The sequence below is a fragment of the Podarcis liolepis genome, assembly GCF_965112155.1.
Source record: "Podarcis liolepis genome assembly, chromosome: 9".
NCBI classification, from domain to species: Eukaryota; Metazoa; Chordata; class Lepidosauria; order Squamata; family Lacertidae; genus Podarcis; species Podarcis liolepis.
In genome coordinates, this window is record NC_139564.1 from 21339912 (window position 1) to 21359311 (window position 19400).

Consider the following 19400-nt stretch of genomic DNA (forward strand, 5'->3'; position numbering starts at 1 on the left):
AGTCAGGAGAAATTGAAGCATAAAGTAGAAAATTGGTTCCAATATCGCCAAATAATGGAATTTTTTAAACAGGACAGGAAAGTCGGTTTCCAGGTGGAAAAATCAAAATTAGAAACCGAACTGTTAGAACCCAATACTAAGAATTTATCTAGAATGTATAACTTGTTGTTGAAATGGAACACACAGGATGAAACAGTTAAATCGGCTATGATTAAGTGGGCTCAGGATGTTGGACATAACATTATGTCAGCTGACTGGGAATGGTTATGGAACACCGGTATAAAATTTACGGCATGTAATGCCTTAAAGGAAAACATTATGAAAATGGTATACAGGTGGTACATGACCCCAGTCAAGCTGGCAAAAATCTATCATTTGCCCGATAACAAATGTTGGAAATGTAAAGAGACTGAAGGTACCTTTTATCACCTTTGGTGGACATGCCCGAAGATTAAGGCCTTCTGGGAAATGATCTACAATGAAATGAAAAAGGTACTTAAATGTACCTTTCCTAAAAAACCAGAGGCCTTTCTCTTGGGCATTGTCGGCCAATTGGTGACAAAGAAAGATAGAGCTTTTTTCATGTATGCCACAACAGCAGCAAGAATACTCATCGCAAAGTATTGGAAGACACAAGATTTACCCACTTTGGAAGAATGGCAGATGAAAGTGATGGACTATATGACACTGGCCGAGATGACAGGCAGAATCCGTGACCAACGAAAAGAGACGGTGGAAGAAGAATGGAGAAAATTCAAAAGCTATCTTAAGGACTACTATAAACTTAATGAATGCTAAAATGCCGTGGTTTCCAGAAACAAAGGGGTACAGGGATATAAGGTCAGATTATAAAAGAGGACTAAGATGATAGAGATTGGAAAGTAACAACTGGGAGTTGCTAGTTGAACTATGGACATTGGGATGCAGAGAGGGGGGGTATGGGGAAGTCCAAGAAAAGAGGTTTATGAAAATATGTTCGAAACTATACGTGTATGTTTGTCATTTTTTAATGTTTGTCTGTTTTTCTTAAAAATGTTGTAAAACCAATAAAAATTTTATAAAAAAAAAAAAAGAAAAAGTTTGAAAAAGATCTTCCAGCGGTAACAGTGAGCTGAAAAAAGTTGTCAAGAATTTTATTGTAGTTAGAGAGTATAGCTTGGTATTTGGGTCAGCAGCAGAGGAATGTGCCAAACCTCTCCAGGAAGTCCACCTGAATCAGCAAATAAAGGACTTAATAAAGAAAAAGGCAACTTCTTCCTGCACATAATTGATTTCTAAAAAAACAATATAAACAAGGATGGACAAGGTATGGGCCATTTGAGAACTGGGAACAGTCACTGCTGCTACAGAATTTAGGTGTGTATTGGCGATAGTAGGCTACCTGGGACTCTTTCTGCGAAATACATTTACAACACGAAAGTCATTCAAATTATAAGAAAGGGGATTTTGCATGTTCAGACCCAGAGACCTCCCCCTAGTTTTGGTTTTTTGCAGAATTTAGGCCACAGCTTTATTGATTACAGAAGGTGAGTGGTTGCATAGCTTGACTAGCTCCCTGCACTCTTGCAGGCAGCGCTGACCCAGGGCACCAGCATAGGTCAACCAAGGGTGAACACCTGGGTAGGCGAAAAGCCAGGAACAGACTATGTTCACCACCCAGATGCCCCCCTGGACTCAGGCACGGGCACAGCCCCTCTTGCGGATTGACCAAACCAGTTGAGTCCCTGGATTCCTTTAATGAAATACCCTTCACAAAGGGATGGCAAGACTGTTATCCCATCCCTATCACCTGAGCCAGTGCCTATCCACAACCTTACAAGTTGTGACGATTTGCTATGTGGCAGGTGAAACCCAAGTGGCAACTGCCAATCAGCCAAATGGGGAAAATTTCTACCGTACCCCTGTCCCAACGACAGACGACACACAACGGCATAGCAAGTTCAGTCGCAAAATGCCCTAAAAGTAGGGTGAGGTGGGCTGGTATTCCGAATACACGAGCCAAAAGAGGAAGCTCTTGGGTATATATGCATGGGTATATATAGGTCCCTTGATCCGTTTAGACTGCACCCCATTGGCCAGATTGAACCCAACATCGAGGGATCTACCAATTGGGTGTTGTGGCTGACCAATCTTACCCACCCACAACACAGGTGGTCAGTCTCCAGGTCTCACTGCAACACGTGCCCTCTTTTAGGGAGGACACGACTTGTATTAATGTGAGGAAGGACTTCCTGGCAGAATAAACAGCAAAGGCATGTCTGTTGGGGCAAATGAGACACTGTCCCAATAACTTCAATATGCCCTTCTGTCTGCCCTCTTACTTACTCCCATTCCAAGGAGTGGTCCTGAGGCTGCTGTAGCAGACTGTGAGGGTGGTGCTCACATGACCTTCTGGCAGCAGAGTTACTGCTGCTTACTGGGAGGGAGAAAGGGAGGGTGGGAAGGGTGAGGTGGTGGAGAGGTCCTGGCTGTCAACTTCCTTCTCCTTAGCCTTCTAGAACTCAACAGGGAGGAAGATTCACACTGATCAGCAGGGGTCAAAGTGAGAACAAGCTGGCACTATCTGTTGTTGGAAGTGAGAGCTGGACCATAAAGAAGACAGATCGCCGAAGAATTGATGGTTTTGAATTATGGTGCTAGAAGAGACTCTTGCATGGACTGCAAGAAGATCAAACCTATCCATTCTTAAGGAAATCAGCCCTGAGTGCTCACTGGAAGGACAGATCCTGAAGCTGAGGCTCCAATACTTTGGCCACCTCATGAGAAGAGAAGACTCCCTGGAAAAGACCCTGATGTTGGGGAAAATTGAGGGCACAAGGAGAAGGGGATGACAGAGGACGAGATGGTTGGACAGTGTTCTTGAAGCTACCAGCATGAATTTGACCAAACTGCGGGAGGCAGTGGAAGACAGGAGTGCCTGGCGTGCTCTGGTCCATGGGGTCATGAAGAGTCGGACACGACTAAATGATTAGACAACAACAAATCTGTTGTTGGCCCTGGCGCCACCTACTGTCGGCCTCCTTGTCTTCTGCCCCACCAATCCCAACTGGGACTGGCTACCACAGGGTATATAGTGTGTTCAGCAGTGGGACTAAATAGCACTGAAAGTGGTAGAAGTTTTCAAGCAGAGGCTTAATAACCTTTTAAAAGGCTATTGAGGGATTCTGTAGCAGCCAATTTTCTGCATTTGCAGTTGACCATCCCAACTCCATGATTCCATGAAGCAGTTATGGAAGAAAGATGTTGCCTGGCTCTGTGTTGTCAGGGGAGTGATAGAAATCAATCTTCCCAGCTGCCCTCATTCTGAAGTTTTATCTCCCAAACAAGCCCACACTGGTTATTACAGAGGCTGATAGCTACTGAATAGAGGAGGCAGGCTGATAAAGCTGCATGAATCCTTGCAGACATCAGGTGTGTTTTGTTCTCACACAGTGACAAATATGAAGAGGCAATGCACACAGATCAAGAAGGACCGTGTCAGTGTATTTTTGTGAACGGACTTCTCCAAATCTCTCGTCTCTCTCTCATTTATGGGAATGAGCTTGACCATGTACTGTAGAGATGTCAAGACCTTCTTGATAAGTCCAGATGTGTATCTCAAAAGAAACTGTCAGAAAGCCAGTGCCACAGTGGGGTTCTTCTGAATTTGAAGAACATGCACGCCTGGGTTGCAGGGACAGGAATTGCAAGATAGCTGAACTAGTGGCAGAATGGCCTAGTTATTTTCAAAACCTGGACCATTATAGCAGAGGTAGCCAACGCGAGGCTACGACTCTCATCATGCTGGCTGGGGCTGATGGGTGTGGGGAGCCCCACAGCATCTGGAGGGTACCATCCTGGCTCTCGCTGCCTTCAAGGGACTGCTTCCATAAGGCACCTTTATATTAACATAGGATGGGAGGAAAGGAAAAAGGAAAACAACTTACTGTTCAGTTCCGTTTTCTTGTCTCTCTGAAAGGAGAAGGAAATTCACATGATACGGATATCCCAACGCTAATTGTCAGGGAGTAAGATTCCTACCTAGTCTTCTCCATCACATGTAACTCTTTCACATGCCAGGATTTTCTCTTTCTTGCATATCAGAATAATAATGCAATGTGAGCTTTCACTGAATTTGGCAATAAGGAATGATTTACTTGCTAGGGTTATACAGTTGTAAGCCATTTCTGGAGCAATAAGAATGGGAGCCTAACTACCGTCTCTTTTATGAGTACGGATGGGTAAATATGTGAATTACAGTTTCTCACAATCCCTCAGGTTTCAAATCTTCAGTTCTCTACCTTTCCATATTAATTAACAAATGTGATTTGTAAAAGCCCTCATGAAAATAGATAAACATTTTTGTGAAAATTTCTTCTTCTTCTTCTTCTTCTTCTTCTTCTTCTTCTTCTTCTTCTTCTATTTATTACCGGCCTTCAGCAGTAAGCCCCATAATGGGTTAAAACAAATCAAAATTCAGAATAAAAGTAGTTACACCCTTATTTTCTGTTTTCTGGTATGTACTTTTGCCTAATATACATATTAGTTGCAAAGTATATTTCCCCTAATACTTATAGTGCATTTTTGTGTGTTATCTTCCCTAATCTATGCATGTTGTCACACACTTTACCCTAACATATGTATTGTTGTACACATTACTTGGCAGGAGAACTGCATCACAAAATTCTGAGAAGTGTAAATTTTGAAGGCTGGCTCTGTTTTGGTTTGCATATTGTTTCAGAAAGTGTGAATTAGGCAGAAACGTCTTTAAATGTGAACTGAATTGAATCCCCCCTATTCCCCCTTGCAACTGAATATATATATATATATATATATATATTTGTTTTCGTAGATTTTCACGGGTACAGGAATGCAGGTTTTGGTGTCCTCGGGTGTCTTCCCGTGTAGACACCCCAACTTTTACACGGGAAGACACCCGAGGACACCAAAACCTGCATATATATATATATATATATATATATGTATATGTATGTATATATGTATATGTATAATCTTTATTACGGTCCAACGACCCATAACATAGATACAGAATAAAATACAAACTCATATAGACAACCCCCCAGGGAAGGGAGACCAAAGCGTTATTTGTTTAGTCATGGGTATGTTGATCTGCAACTTAATATTGCTGTGAATAGAGCTGATGTTTGGGATTCTAGCTACCCTCTGCAGTACAGCTACCCTCTGCAATCAGTCATTACTCTGCAAAGACTGAGAGTCTTCATTGGACTCGTTTCCTGTTCTTCTGCAAACCGTGGGGTGTCCAAAATCCTGCTGACAGCTCCCTCTTGTGGCAAGGAGGCTGGTTGATGATGCTTAGGCTGGATAAGCAAGAACTCAGTGCGACATGTTGAACATCACGATTACAAATCGCAAAAAATCCCAATCAGTTCAAAAATATTCTAACAAATATGCTGCAGCTGAAATTACAACGGGAAATATAATTCAAACCCGTTTTATATATTTTTCAAAAAAATAATAATATTTATTTATTTTTTGGTTAAAAGTTGAATAGATACCTGGAGTTGTCTTCGAGCACATTCTGTACAAAGTCACCAGAAGGAATACGGAAAGGGATATGACTATCAAGGCAATGATGACCGGCAAAATAATGGCTGCATGCAATGGAGAAAAACTGTTTTAATTCATACATGCCAACATCTTAGATTCTTTTTTAAAAGAAAAAACACGCAAAACATGTTCCGCCCTGACCACTTTCTACACAGTGCCTGCAGTGGAAATTCTTACCTAATTTCCCAGCTTCCCTATTTTCCAGTGCAACCACTGGGTGGCAGGCTTACAGCCATTATGAAAGACCATAACCTGACTTCCTCCCCGGTTCCAAGGCCTTTGCAGTAAACAGCAATATCCTTGCTGCGAGGCCTGAGTCCATATATACCCTTCCTTGACAGGCCTAAAGGTGTATAACACTTTCCCTAGGGGAATGAAGGGTGAGATTTCAAAAAAGTGTCAGCAGCAACTGCAGTAAAATTCCAATTTGTGTGTGCGCATTGCATTGTGTGTGCATGTTATGTTATGTTGTTATGCTATGTTATGTTTGTGTGTGTGTATGTATGTGGGTTTCTTTGTCCGGGACTGAACTGCTGCCTTTGATAGGAGGCAAATGCCACACGTTGTTTTACTGATGATTTGTTAACTATTCTCTATGATTTCTGTTGTATTTGTGATGTTATTGGGCAGACATATCCCCCCTGTTCATGCTCTCTGTAAGAATGACCTGATCCAGGGTTATCACTTGCATGATACTGAGGCTTTGACCTCCATCCTCAAGAATAATTTCAGGGCTCAGAGGGTGAAAGGCGATGTCAGTTCTGCTCTCATTAGAGCCTGTCACTCTTGCAGGTAGGTCTTATGCAGGCAGGTAGACAGCTTTCTGTAATTAGGTTCACTGTCCATAAAGGACCGAAGTTAAGTTGCTGACAAATTTATTTCGGCAGCTGCCTTGAAACCACCACACTCAGTGTACTTACTGGTATAAGAGGGGTGATCCTGTTTTTCGGAGTGTGCATTTTCAGTGTTGCCTACGAGAAAGAAAAATAGTGATTAAAGTAAAAGATTCACTTGCATGGTTTCTGCTTTTAAAAAAATAATTCAGCTAGCAGCTGAATAATAATAATAATAATAATAATAATAATAATAATAATAATAATAATAATAATTTATTTATACCCCGCCCATCTGGCTGGGTTTCCCCAGCCACTCTGGGCGGCTTCCAACCAAACACTAAAACACAATAATCTATTAATCATTAAAAGCTTCCCTAAACAAGGCTGCCTTTAGATGAACACAACTGCAGCCTTCCTATCTCCCCGCATCCCACTGCTGTCCAGTTCCAAGTCACCAGTAGACTTAAGAGCAATTATTATGATACTATTCTGACAAGAGAAGCTGCTTTGGTTCCGCCTCTCTCCCTTCTCATTTTCCCAGTGTCAGTTCTCCACATATCCACAGTAGTTTGTGATTTACTTATTTTTGGAAAATTCACCAGCATTTTAGTAACAAATTTCTCCCAAAAGACGCCTTTTTGTACGCAGTTTTGCTCAGTGCTATTTTTTTAAGAAAAGGAAGTGCCGTAACTCGCCATAAACACCTCCCTTCTTCTCTTAGAATGAGTTCTGGCTGAAAAAAAGCCTTGGTTTTGCTTAATGTACACATTTCTGCAAATCTGTTTCCCCATTCTTGTATGTTATTTTCACTAATATATGGGTCTGCACATTTTACCCTAAAGTATACATATACTGCTTGAGCGATGAACTTCCTTGAAAAATTTGAAGAAGGGTGGCTGTACTTCAGTTCATGTGTTGTTTTAAAAAGAGCAAATCAGGTAGATATGGTTTTAAATATGAACTGAATCAAATTTCTTTTCCATCCCAAGCTAGGAACGATCTATAACTCAAATATTAGCCCAGTCCACTTGGATATAACCCAATTTCACTCCCCTGATTCTATTTTGTGTGCTTAGAATTTAAGCCAACTAAATATAATTTGCTTCCAAGAGATTTAGACTGAATTAAATCCAAGTACCTCAACTTCACAGATCTCTCCCCCCTCATACACCCACCCACCCACCCACCCCAATAGTATATGGTTTATTTAATGCTTTTCAGGGATTTTGTTATAGCCCTCTTCATTGACATTGCTGGTCTCATTAAAACTAGATTACATTTTTTGCTGATCCAGGTTCAACCTTATTGAATTAACCAAAATCTTATGCTGGTCAGCAGTTTTCTGCCTCCCTACTATGTGATATTATTTATTTGAAAAATAATCTGGCATCCATTATTATGTTTTCTTGAATTTTCATACACACTTAAGAAACCTACATTCTAGGTGATGTTATTGTCTTAAAAATGCATCTGTTTTACTTTCTTTCTTGAGTAATAGCATTTCTCAGTCCACACTAACCTTTACCTTATTATCTGAATCCTAGGTGATTTTTTTAAAAAATAAAAAGCCCACATATTAACCTCCAAGTTTTTGAGATGCTTTAATTCCTATATTTCTTTCAGTATTTACCAAAATAAGGCATATCAAAGGATTGCAACCTTACTATAAATTCTGTTGTGAATCGTGATCATTATATTTATTCCTAGGGTTTCCTTTCCCCCCATTTGTGAAAGGTAAGTTTGCCATATGGCCGAGAATTGAATGCCCTATAGCACGGTAGCAGAACATAAATTTTGTCTGCAATGGCCTGTAAAACAAGGGTGTGGAATCACTAAAATACATAACCACTGTATTTTAATACTTTGCTGGAAGCCTCCCAGGGTGGCTGGGTCTCCCCAGCCAGATGGGTAGGGTATAAATAATAAATTATTATTATATTATTATATAACTTGCAGGCCTTACAGAGCTCCTGCTGCCACCCTTCCCCCCACAGCCAACAGTCTCATCTGCCCCTCCCTGATGCAACAAGGCTTGAAGAAAGCCTTCTGTTGGAACCAATGGAAGGCTTTTTCCAAGCCTAACTGCAGTGTGATGGAGCCATTTTCAGGATACTCATAGCTTCAGAGGAAAGGAAGGTCTTCCTGGAAAAAGCAGCAGAGGAGGGAATGGGTAACCATCCTTCAGCAACAAGGCTTGGAAAAAGCTAAAATGCTCACATTGGCCACATTCACTGTTGTCTTGGCCACTGCCATGTTCCCCTGAAGGGCTGACCAAGGGGATGTCAAATCCTTGGGCTGCAAAAACTCTCCCCACCCTTGCTATAAAGCTACAGGTTAAATTGTTGGTATCTCCCGAGGTCACATAGAGTAGGTGAAGGGGACATTTGGCCCTCCATGTGTTGCTGAATCACAACTCCCATCACCCCCCGTCATTGGCCATGCTTGCTAGGGCTGAAGTTGGTTGTAGTTGAGCAACATCTGGAAGTCCAAATGTTCTCCAGACCTGACTTAAAGGATCTCCTGTAGCCACCAGACTGTTGCCATCAGTCAGAATAAGCACTACTGTGCTTATCTAGATGGACAAGTAATCTCAAGCTGCTGTTTATATCCTTGTGCTGTTAGGCATATCTGGTCAACAGTATCATGGTTTTCAGTTCGCCTTTAATGAGCAATTTGCACCGCATCAGTCATCGCTATAGAAAGCCCAAGAAATTGACAATGACTGGCAGACTTATTGAACTTGTTCTATGCCTTTTCCATGTCAACCTCACACTCCTTTGGGGGCTGTGAATTTAGAGGGGCAGCTGCCCTATAAAAAGAATCTGGGAAGACTTCCAGACTCATTACTGAAAAATGAGGAGGGCAATATTGTCTGGAATAAGTTGTTGTTGGGCAATGAGCTATGAAGCGGGGAGAGAGAAAGCCTCCTGTTTTTCCCCTTCTTTTTTGCATTGCTGCCTTGCCTCATTCTAGCAGGTGGTTAACAGACCAGCAGATGGCATGGGAGACAGAGACCCCAAACCATCGTCCCTCCATTGTGTCCTCAAATGGCCCTTTGACTAAACAACTGCAGTCTTCTTCCGTTTGTTTCTTTCCCCCCTTCCTTTTTGGATGGCAACCAAATGAAGCTAAGCTCAAGTACGCTCCTGACTGATTGCTCAAAGGGGATGCTAAAATACACAAAGTATGTTTTTGTAATTTGGAGGTGGAGGAGCTCAAACAAGATCTACACTTTTTCATTTTTAAAAAATGACACATACGTATGTTGTTCTAAACTTCCCAATTATCCAAATTATAGAAATAAAACCTGCTGAAAGTGGTTACAAATGAACCCACTGCGGGAAAGGTCCTTTATCCTGAACACCTGGAGCTTTCAGGAGGCATTTGAAAACATTCCTGTTTACCCCGGCATTTGGTGGCACCCCTAAGACTGTTGGATGGAAGAATATTTTTAACTGTAACTATTTTTAGATGTTTTAAACTGTAACAGATTTTAAATTGTTTTTACAGTGTTAAAATGTTTTTGCTTTGTTTTTGTGTTTCTGTTTTCTGCCCTGGGCTCCTGGGGGCGGAAGGGTGGGATAGAAATTCAATAATGAAAAAAGGACAAAAGTAGAAGATCTCAAGAACTTAAAGCACGGACTGGCTGCTCCGTATGTGACTCATTTATGAGTCCCGATTATCAACTCAGATTTGTAGGGCAAGCTGAAAGTTTGCTGCTTTGTATATATAATATCAAATTATGGTTTGCCACAAAGCAAGAAGGGAAGGGGAGTGGAATCACAGTGTGAATGGGAGAATGGTGTTCCTGTTAATCATTTATTAATTCCACACATTTTAATGCATTTACCCCACAACTTTCCCTACATGCAAAACTGGTTTTTTGAAGTGAATTTGATGCACCAGGGGGATAAAGCACTTCAACCCATGTCAATTGCTAAATTTTCCATATTCGCTGGAATCCCTCCCACAAAATGCTGGCAGTCTGGAGGTAAAATAGGAGACAATCTTTACTTACTTTCAGTTGGAACTTCAGTTACTTTTTGAAGCGTGTCTTGTATGCTTCTCTGAGTGGCCTTCTCGCTGGGCAGTGCCCTTGTTGTCGTCGCTGTCTTGTTATGTTGATCTGTAAGGAAGGAAATCTCATGTTAAACACAAACACCACTCTAAGGTTTAGACTCTTGTCTAGGTAGGAAGCACTGCTTGCAGTCAGAAACAAAGGCAGTTTCTCTCCCTCTCTCTTTCTGAGTGCCCATACCAGACTTTTTATAAGACACTGAGAGATCTGGTGAGATAGTGTGGAAGTGAATCCGGAGGGGCAGGGTAGAGGTGAATCCCCTCTTTGCCAGTCCACCATTGTGACAATCACACAGGGTCCCCAGACGTTTAACGGTCTATTGATCCCTGTGCCACCACTGTGCTCGCTTCCCCGCTGCCACCAACCAGTTACTCTCTGGTAGAACACTGAGTCCAGACAGTTGTTAAAAGTGAACCAGAAAAACCCACCAAGTTTATTGTACAAACATTAACAAGTTTATGGTTTCTCAGATAATATTCCTGTGAGTATCTTAATCTTAGTTTCTTTACCGGCCTATACCTTCCTAATACCTTCTGTCTGATTATCTCAACTGTTTGACTGACTCCTCTTAAGAAATTCTCTCCCTCTCTCACACCAGACTAGCCCAACCCACAGACTTATCTTCTCTGTCTCTTCTAACTCCAGACTGTCTTCTCAACCACCCTAACTCTAACTCCTCCAAAAAACCCCCTCTGTGCTTAAACTTTATACACAGTTAACTCTGCCCCTTGGGTTCCCATTGGTTAGTCATTTTACAATTAGTTAACCCTTTCCTTATGAACCCAGTATGATGTCACACACCTAGGAGGGCAAACGCCACAACTACCTTCCTAAAAGAACTTCCCCACCAGCTCCCATCTGTAGAACATTTTCCTCTACTTATCTGGCTGGTGGGAGTAGCCATGGCACATTGGGAGAGGGGAGGAGGGGAGATAACCCTATCTCTTCCCTGCCTCATCATGCTTTGTAGCAACATGCCAGGACAAAAGGTGTAGCCTTCCCAAGGGCTGCTGCAAGATGACATATGAGCAGAAGAAACTTGCCTTATACCAAGGTAGAGCATTGGTCTATATATAGTTTAGGTTTGTCAACCAGTATGGATGCTTATGCATTGGGGGTGGGGTGGGAATCAGAAAATGCATTATCCATAAAAAGCACAGCTTTTCATAAATTGTGTGCATGCTGCTTTGTTTTATGGGTGCAAAGTTAGAAATAGTCTTTTTTTTTTTTAATGCAATACATCTCATCACAGCAGGGAGGATAGTGACCTGGGTGCTTATTTAGTCCCCTGTCCTGATGACAACTGCTGGTGGGCAATTTAAACCAGGCTTGGGACTGGATGGCTTTTCAAGCAGAGCACTCACCTCTGCAAAGGAAGGCACATGGATGCCCCAAAACCGACCGAAAGGACAGCATCCCCTGAAAGGTTATTCTTTTTGTTCCCTGGAGCATGCTGGGAGATGCTTTTCCTTGGACCCATCCCCTGCAAGCCTTTCATTGAGTTTACCCGACAACCAGAAGCTACAGGTAAAAATCAACCATAAAAAACCTCTGTCTGCATCTACTGCGAGGAAACTGAAGCTTTACTCAACTTCGCAGCACAGAAGCAAAACCGCTGCTATAATACAGTCATATAATTGTTTAATGGGCCAGTTGTCAACAGTTGATTATGAATTAGATTATAAAGGGGATGTCTTACCAGGAGTTGTTAGAGCCAAGTGAGATGAAGTCACAGAGCTCGGTGCTGGTGATTCAGCTGTCCCTGCTGATATTTTGATAAGATAAATGACAGTGTGTTAACTGCTGTTCTCAAAACATATTTGTCAAAGGAATAATCAGTATGCAAGTGTGGGGAAAACCAGAGTAATCGTGCAGAGCTGTTGTCTCAACATCCTTAGGTCCCTGCATCTTTTTCTTTAAAACTGTGCCTATTGTTATTATTATTATTATTATTATTATTATTATTATTATTATTATTATTAGTTATTTATTTCATTTATGAATCACTTCCCAAGAGGCTTCTTGAGACGATTTACAATACAATAAAAACATTCATGAAACAATTACACATATAAAAGCAATTTAGGGAAAAAATCAATTTAAACAACAATTTGAAAATCAATTAAATGAACAATGAATGATTTGAAAAAATCATGTTAAAAGAGGAAGATTTTCAAAAAGTTCCCAGACAGACAATAGGGATGGAGGTTATCTGATGCTGTGAATTTCAAAGAGTAGGCGCAATAAAGGCCTGATTCTGGCACTTGACAATGGACCTCACAATGAAATGCTAGTTGTATGATGCCATCTTCTGCAGAATACAGAGATCAGCTGGGTGTGCAGAGGGTGGGATTATCTTTGGGGTGTTTTGTTCTAAGCACCACAGTGTCTGAATACCTGAAGAACGTCATTCCATAGGTAAAGGGACCCCTGACCATTAGGTCCAGTCGTGACCGACTCTGGGGTTGCGGCGCTCATCTCGCTTTAGTGGCCGAGGGAGCCAGCGTACAGCTTCCAGGTCATGTGGCCAGCATGACTAAGCCGCTTCTGGCGAACCAGAGCAGTGCACAGAAACGCTGTTTACCTTCCCGCCAGAGTGGTACCTATTTATCTACTTGTACTTTGACGTGCTTTTGAACTGCTAAATTGGCAGGACCAACCTAGAAAATATAAAGCCTAGAATATAAACCTAGAATATAAAGTTATATAAAAGAAAAAAGGGCCAGGAATGCCTTGGTTTGAAATTCTGATTTTCAGAGGAGAGACTTAGATATGCTGCAAAGCACATCTTCCCACAGCAAAATCTGCCAATCCCTCTTCAGACTATCAGTAACTTTTATTACCCGAGGGAGTGCTCAAGCTATTGGGGGCAGGCAGATAGGGAAGGAGGAGGATTTCCTTTGATGCCTGTTTAATTATTTAGTTGGTACACTTTTATCCCGCCCTTCATTTTACAATCATGGGGCATACTGGCCTAATTCACCTCATCTGGATTAATACACTGATAAGAATGCAACTATTCTTCAATTTCTGCACTCCTCCGAATGTCACAATGCTGTTCCAGACAACGAAAAGTATCAAATTCATTTTTAAAAAGTGTTTTAGGATAAAATGCATATGGGAAGGTATATATTGAGATAAAATGCATTGATACGTATCTAAAAAATGCCTTTGGTACATTTTTAGAAGAGTCCCAAATTGGTATGAAGTAGGTCTTACGAATGAACCCACCTGAAACTGAAAGGCCAGAAACAGACTGTTCTGTTTATCCTGACTAGTAGTCACACAGTTATTTTTTTAAAAGAAGAAACCACTGACTGCTGCGAGCTGATCTGGGGGGGGGGGGGGCGGGGTGGTTTGCTGATGCCAGAAAGGGTGAATAGTCAGCAGCTGCCCAACACTTGCACAGTGCTGACTGAGGCTGCATATACACCATACATGTAAAACACATGACTTTCCCCAAAGAATCCTGAGAGCTGTCTTTTTTATGGTTGCTGGAAAGTGTGTAGTTCCGTGAGCAACAACTTTTATGCCTTTGCTAATCCAAATGCTGCAGCACTCCCAGGTCTTTTCTACAGCTGTTTTCCTCAACGTTGGGGCAAAATAAATGTGAAGAACCCAGGAAAAGGTCTGCTGGATTAGACCAAATTCCTATCTAGCATCGTTTTTCTACAGTGGCCAACCAGATGCTAGTGGGAAGCTTACAAGCAGTTCATGGGCATGGTAGGCCTCGTCTGCCATTGTCCTCTTCTCGAAACCCCTTGAGGAAGTCACTTGGAATGGGTGGAGAAGCTCAGCTTTGAAGCTGATCGTAAAAACCATCAACAATGGTATTAGTAGTAGATAGGTAGCCGTGTTGGTCTGCCATAGTCAAAATAAAAAAAATTCCTTCCAGTAGCACCTTAAAGACCAACTAAGTTAGTTCTTGGTATGAGCTTTCGTGTGCATGCACACGAAAGCTCATACCAAGAACTAACTTAGTTGGTCTTTAAGGTGCTACTGGAAGGAATTTTTTTTATTTTAACAATGGTATTGTTCTAGGTTGGTCTACTATGGGCAAGGAAGTAGTCAACTTCCAGTATGCATTCAGGGCACTACCATGAATTAAGCTGTAGAGACAGGCCTGCCTTTGCTTATTAGCTTTTCCTTACATGCCACAAGCTTTAGCTTTCAGTACAGGTTAATTATAGGTGGTTGTGTTCTATGGATACCCTCAAGTGAGGAACTTCTCCAAGACCTAAAAGAAAAGGAGTCACATTTGTGGGCTTTTCGTTTTGGTTTGTTTCTATCCATTAGGACTTCTGCTATAAAGTGGAACGACAAAAGCAAAACAAAAGCAAAAGCTTCTTCATAGCCTACAGCATCAGCTCTACATCAGCAAATCTTCATTTGGTGCAGTAACAGCAGAGACAGACAGTTCAGTATTTTAGTGCTGTAGGTAAGTATAAAATAAAAGATGTGCATCCAAAGACTATGGTTAATTGAGATGCCTTTGTGTGCAATTATTTATGGGTACATATGTTTTTTAATGTCTACAGCATCCATAATAATGGACACATTCACAAACTAAAGCAAGGATGGGGAACCTGTGGCCCTCCAGATTTGGTTGGGCTACATCTTCCATCAAAGGCAGGCCCAAGACATTTTGGCGCCTGAGGCAATCCCTAAAATGGCACCCCCCTCCCCACCAGGGAAGAAGGGGTGAGGGAATATTTACATCAGGAACAAGAGGGGAAGAAAAATCAACACTAGGATTTGCTGCACTGGTGGATGCTGCCGCCTGAGGCAGTCACCTCACCTTACCTCATGAGTGGGCCGGCCTTGCTCCCTTCAGCCCTGAACATTGGCTATGTTGACTGGGGCTGATGGAAGTTGGAGTCCAACAAAATCTGGAGAGCCACAGTTTCCGCATAAGACACCCTTATGCAGAAGGCTGACGGTAGCTATGCTTGAGTTATGCGAGAGTCAACTGGCATGACCTTCTGCAAAGAACCGAAGGGTCAGACTTTCCCCTTCCTTAGGGGCCTTTCATATTCAGAGAGGCTTAGGTGTTGAAAGTTGAGCTGTGGACCCAAAAGAACTGCTCAGAAGCCAAATAAAATGTCTTCATCTAGCCTGATGCACCATGTGCAAGAAAATTGGGTTTTATTATCACTTGATCCCCAAGACTGAGGGCCAAAAACAGAAGAGACAGTGGAGATTTGAAATTGGATCCCTTGCCATTTTACCTTTCTCCAAAATCTAGGGGACAGAGGGGTTCCACAACATTGCTTCATATGAATTATGCCACTAACTGCCCTACAAAAGTAATATCCAGTCCAGTATTTCTCCTTCTCCTCTATTTATTTTGAAATATATGAAGTATCAATAGATTGTAAAATTACATATGCAGGTCTATGACCTTATTCCTCAAGATGTGTTCAGTGGAGACATTGCAGAGAGCAGTTTGCGAGCAGATACAACACTGTCTGTCTGTCATCATCATTTTTCTGCCTACCATGAAAAAGAGTCTTGCAGTGTGTTAAGGATCTAACAGATTTATTGCTAATGTGCCACAGACCTCTTTGTTGTTCCTGCTGCAGCAGATTACCATAGCTACCCCTCTGGAAATATTGTAGAATGATAGCATCATCAATTAATATGCTGGTTTACTGCAGGGGTGGGCAGACTTTAAACTGGTGTGGACCTACAGATTCCAGACCCTGCATGTACATAGCCTTTATTTCAGCTGTGGCTGCATGAAGACTAGCCAACACTCTTACGCCAGTGCTCTTCACTCCCATGTTCACCAACACAGGGGTAAGAAGCTGGGTCACACATCGAAAACTGCCTTGTACCAAGTTAGATCATTGGTTAAACTAGCTCAGTATGGTCTATTGGTGGAACGCGGGTGGCGCTGTGGGTTAAACCACAGAGCCTAGGGCTTGCCGATCAGAAGGTTGGCGGTTCAAATCCCCGTGACGGGGTGAGCTCCTGTTGCTTGGTCCCTGCTCCTGCCAACCTAGCAGTTCGAAAGCACATCAAAGTGCAAGTAGATACATAGGTATCGCTCCAGCGGGAAGGTAAATGGCGTTTCCATGCGCTGCTCTGGTTTGCCAGAAGTGGCTTAGTCATGCTGGCCACATGACCCAGAAGCTGTACGCCGGCTCCCTCGGCCAATAAAGCGAGATGAGCGCCGCAACCCCAGAGTCGTCCGCGACTGGACCTAATGGTCAGGGGTCCCTTTACCTTTTATGGTCTATTGGTAGCAGATTTCAAAGATTTCACATAGGAGTCTCTTGCAAATTCTGGGGAATTGAACCTGGGAGGTTTTGGCGTGCAATGTATGTGCTCCATCAGTGAGTCAAGACTTTCACCACAAACCAATGCCCTGCTTCACAGCCATGGTGGCCCTTTCTCACCCTCAGGTATGGCTTACAATGAATTCACCAGTGAGCCAGAGAAACACAATACTTACAGCTTGCTGTGTTGTTGGGTGTTGATAGTGACCCATGTGCAGAGGCCTGTGTTGGTCGGGCTATTGCTGAAGAATTCGCAGTAGTTGTCGTTTTACCTGAAACAATGAACACACATTTTTTCCCCTGTTACTCTTCCTCTGCCAAATAAACATAGCCGATCTGCAACACACTTATGGTTTATTGCTAACACTGCTTATGAAAAGACAACAGAACTCCCAGCATTCCATGCTGTTTACTTTCCGTGTTCCTGATGCAGCTCCAAGCCATTGTCTGCATATGTAAATGACACTCCTGTTGATCCAGATGTGTGATTATTCACTTCCTGTGGCTATACCTGAGACTATATAAACATCCTCATCACAGACAGAAATATTGTCCAAAGAGAAAGAACAAGGAATTCAGGTCTAATTTTTGTTGCCCTGTAGGGATGTCAGAAAATTCACATGAAAATGAAACTGGGAGTGAAAATTGACGGTGTCCACACATTCATGTTCATTATTTCATTAGTCATGTTCATTCATTTCAATAGGTCTTCCCTGTGTAAACTTAGCTGAATGCCACCCAATGTAAATCATGTAAGTTATGTAATTTTGCCACAATGGACCAGCTTCACCCACTCCTTGTTGATGACGTGCTTTATTTCTGTTGCAGGATGCTTCTCAGGGACTTCTTCCCTTAAGCTGACATGAATAGCATAGTTTTGGGCAGAAGATGGAACTGCTGTGCAATGGGAGCAGTGCTGCATGTGGCAATTACAGAATCAAATGGAAAATGCTGCTTTCCTAAATCTCCATTTCTATTAAAGCTTTGCACAGTCAGGTGCTCTATGATTTCAACTCCACATGATGAAATCACTGTTTACATGTTCTAGAAAGCATATGGGGATTTTAATTTGAGGGGGGGAAGCAGTAAATTGTGCCCATATTATATGGGTGTTCATTGATTCATAGCATTCCCCCACCCCCCATGATTAAAAAATTAATTGTTGTTTTAAATACCCACATAAACAGTAGAGCAGCTTTGAAGTCAGAGCTATTGAGAAAGCTACCTCCATCTACAGCTTCCATTTTTGCCCTCTTTTTCTGTCGCTGACTCTTGCAATAGCTCTGGGCTTCTCTATAAAGCAGGAATGATGATATTATTACCCACTTACGTTGCAGAGGAGTTGCAAAAAATGAATTAGCAAATGCCGCTAAAGCGTTTTCGAAAATGAAAAAAGTGTTCACCTTCATCAGAGTGCAGCTCTTCAAAGGGAAAACACAGCCTCACTCGTAGACAGTGGCACAGAATTAATCACTTCAAGAAGAGTAAATGGCACTCTGAGGAAATCATTCCAAACATGATTTGCTTTTTTACTACCACACTGTTCCGGATGCCAGTGCATGCTTTTCCTTTAAACTGGGGTGTGTGCGTGTGTGTGTAGCTCCATTCCCTTCTTATGCTAGCAGCGTTAAGTGTCTAAGACTCAGAACAGAAGAAGATACTGGGAAAGTCAACTAAAATGATAGGGTTGAGCCAAATATTCCCAGGCAAGTCTGCATAGGATTTCAGCCTTAACTGTGCAAGTTCTAGCTGGTTTGCTGTTGCTTGTTTGTTTTTGTTTAATGCTCTGCACCACCCTGATATCGAAAGTCAGGATGAACACATTTTATACTAGTAAATAAATACATCATCTCAATTATATCCTACCTTTCAACCATATTGCATTGGGTTTTCTCAGGTAGGTTTCCCAGCCGGCCCCGGATCTGCTTAGTTCAGGAAGCGAGCTTATTCCAAGTCAGACCACAGGCCTCTCATGCACAGTACTGCCTACAATACTGTTGTCAGAGACCAGGCTGAGGAGTACAGCTCTGATGAGGAATGGTGGGAGCCTCACCCTCCCACTGCTCCTGCCCAGGATCCAGAAGCTGCCCAGGAGCAATGGAACAGTACAGATTTGGAACAGTGGTTTGCAGAGGGGCATAGTTCTGAAGACAAAAGTTGGGAAGAACTGGGGGGGCGGGGTGTTGAACAGCTAAGTAAAGAAGAACAGGAAGAGAGAGGGCTAACAGACTCTCTTTCGCTGGAAAGTGTCCAGCCTATCAGTCCAAGGTCAATGAGAGCAGATAAAGTGGCTACACAAAAAGCACAGTGGTTGTGAGATCAGGTTGCAAGAAGCGGAAGTGACAAGGGGGAAAGTGGGTATAAACCTTAATTGGAACACCTTCATTCCGAGAATAGCTGTGTTGTTTTACTGTGATCATTAAAGACTCTTTAAATGGTAAGTGACTCTTTTCGCTTTGTCCTGCTTATCCACGGCCAATGGGGGGGCATATCCCCAAAGCCTGACAACTGTCTAAGCTTGGGTCCCTCCACAGATGTTGTTGAACTATAACCCACATCAGGCCTGACCATTGTAACCAGCATGGATGGGAATGATGGGAGTTGTAGGTCAACAGCAGCAGCAGCAATAATAATAAT

At 42.3% G+C, this 19400-nt stretch overlaps 1 protein-coding gene across 4 annotated transcripts in view; it reads right to left on the reverse strand.

The window, feature by feature from the left end:
• The window catches only part of EMCN (endomucin), a 44569-nt gene that overhangs the window by 11663 nt on the left and 13506 nt on the right, over positions 1–19400 (reverse strand). For all 4 annotated transcript variants that reach the window (XM_083459344.1, XM_083459345.1, XM_083459347.1 and 1 more), the window contains exons 5-10: positions 16940–17035; positions 12182–12247; positions 10423–10530; positions 6489–6539; positions 5517–5612; positions 3927–3951 (exon numbers count right to left, since the gene is read on the reverse strand). In XM_083459344.1, coding sequence (XP_083315470.1) covers positions 3927–3951; positions 5517–5612; positions 6489–6539; positions 10423–10530; positions 12182–12247; positions 16940–17035 — 442 coding nt within the window. The remainder of the gene's footprint in view (positions 1–3926; positions 3952–5516; positions 5613–6488; positions 6540–10422; positions 10531–12181; positions 12248–16939; positions 17036–19400) is intronic.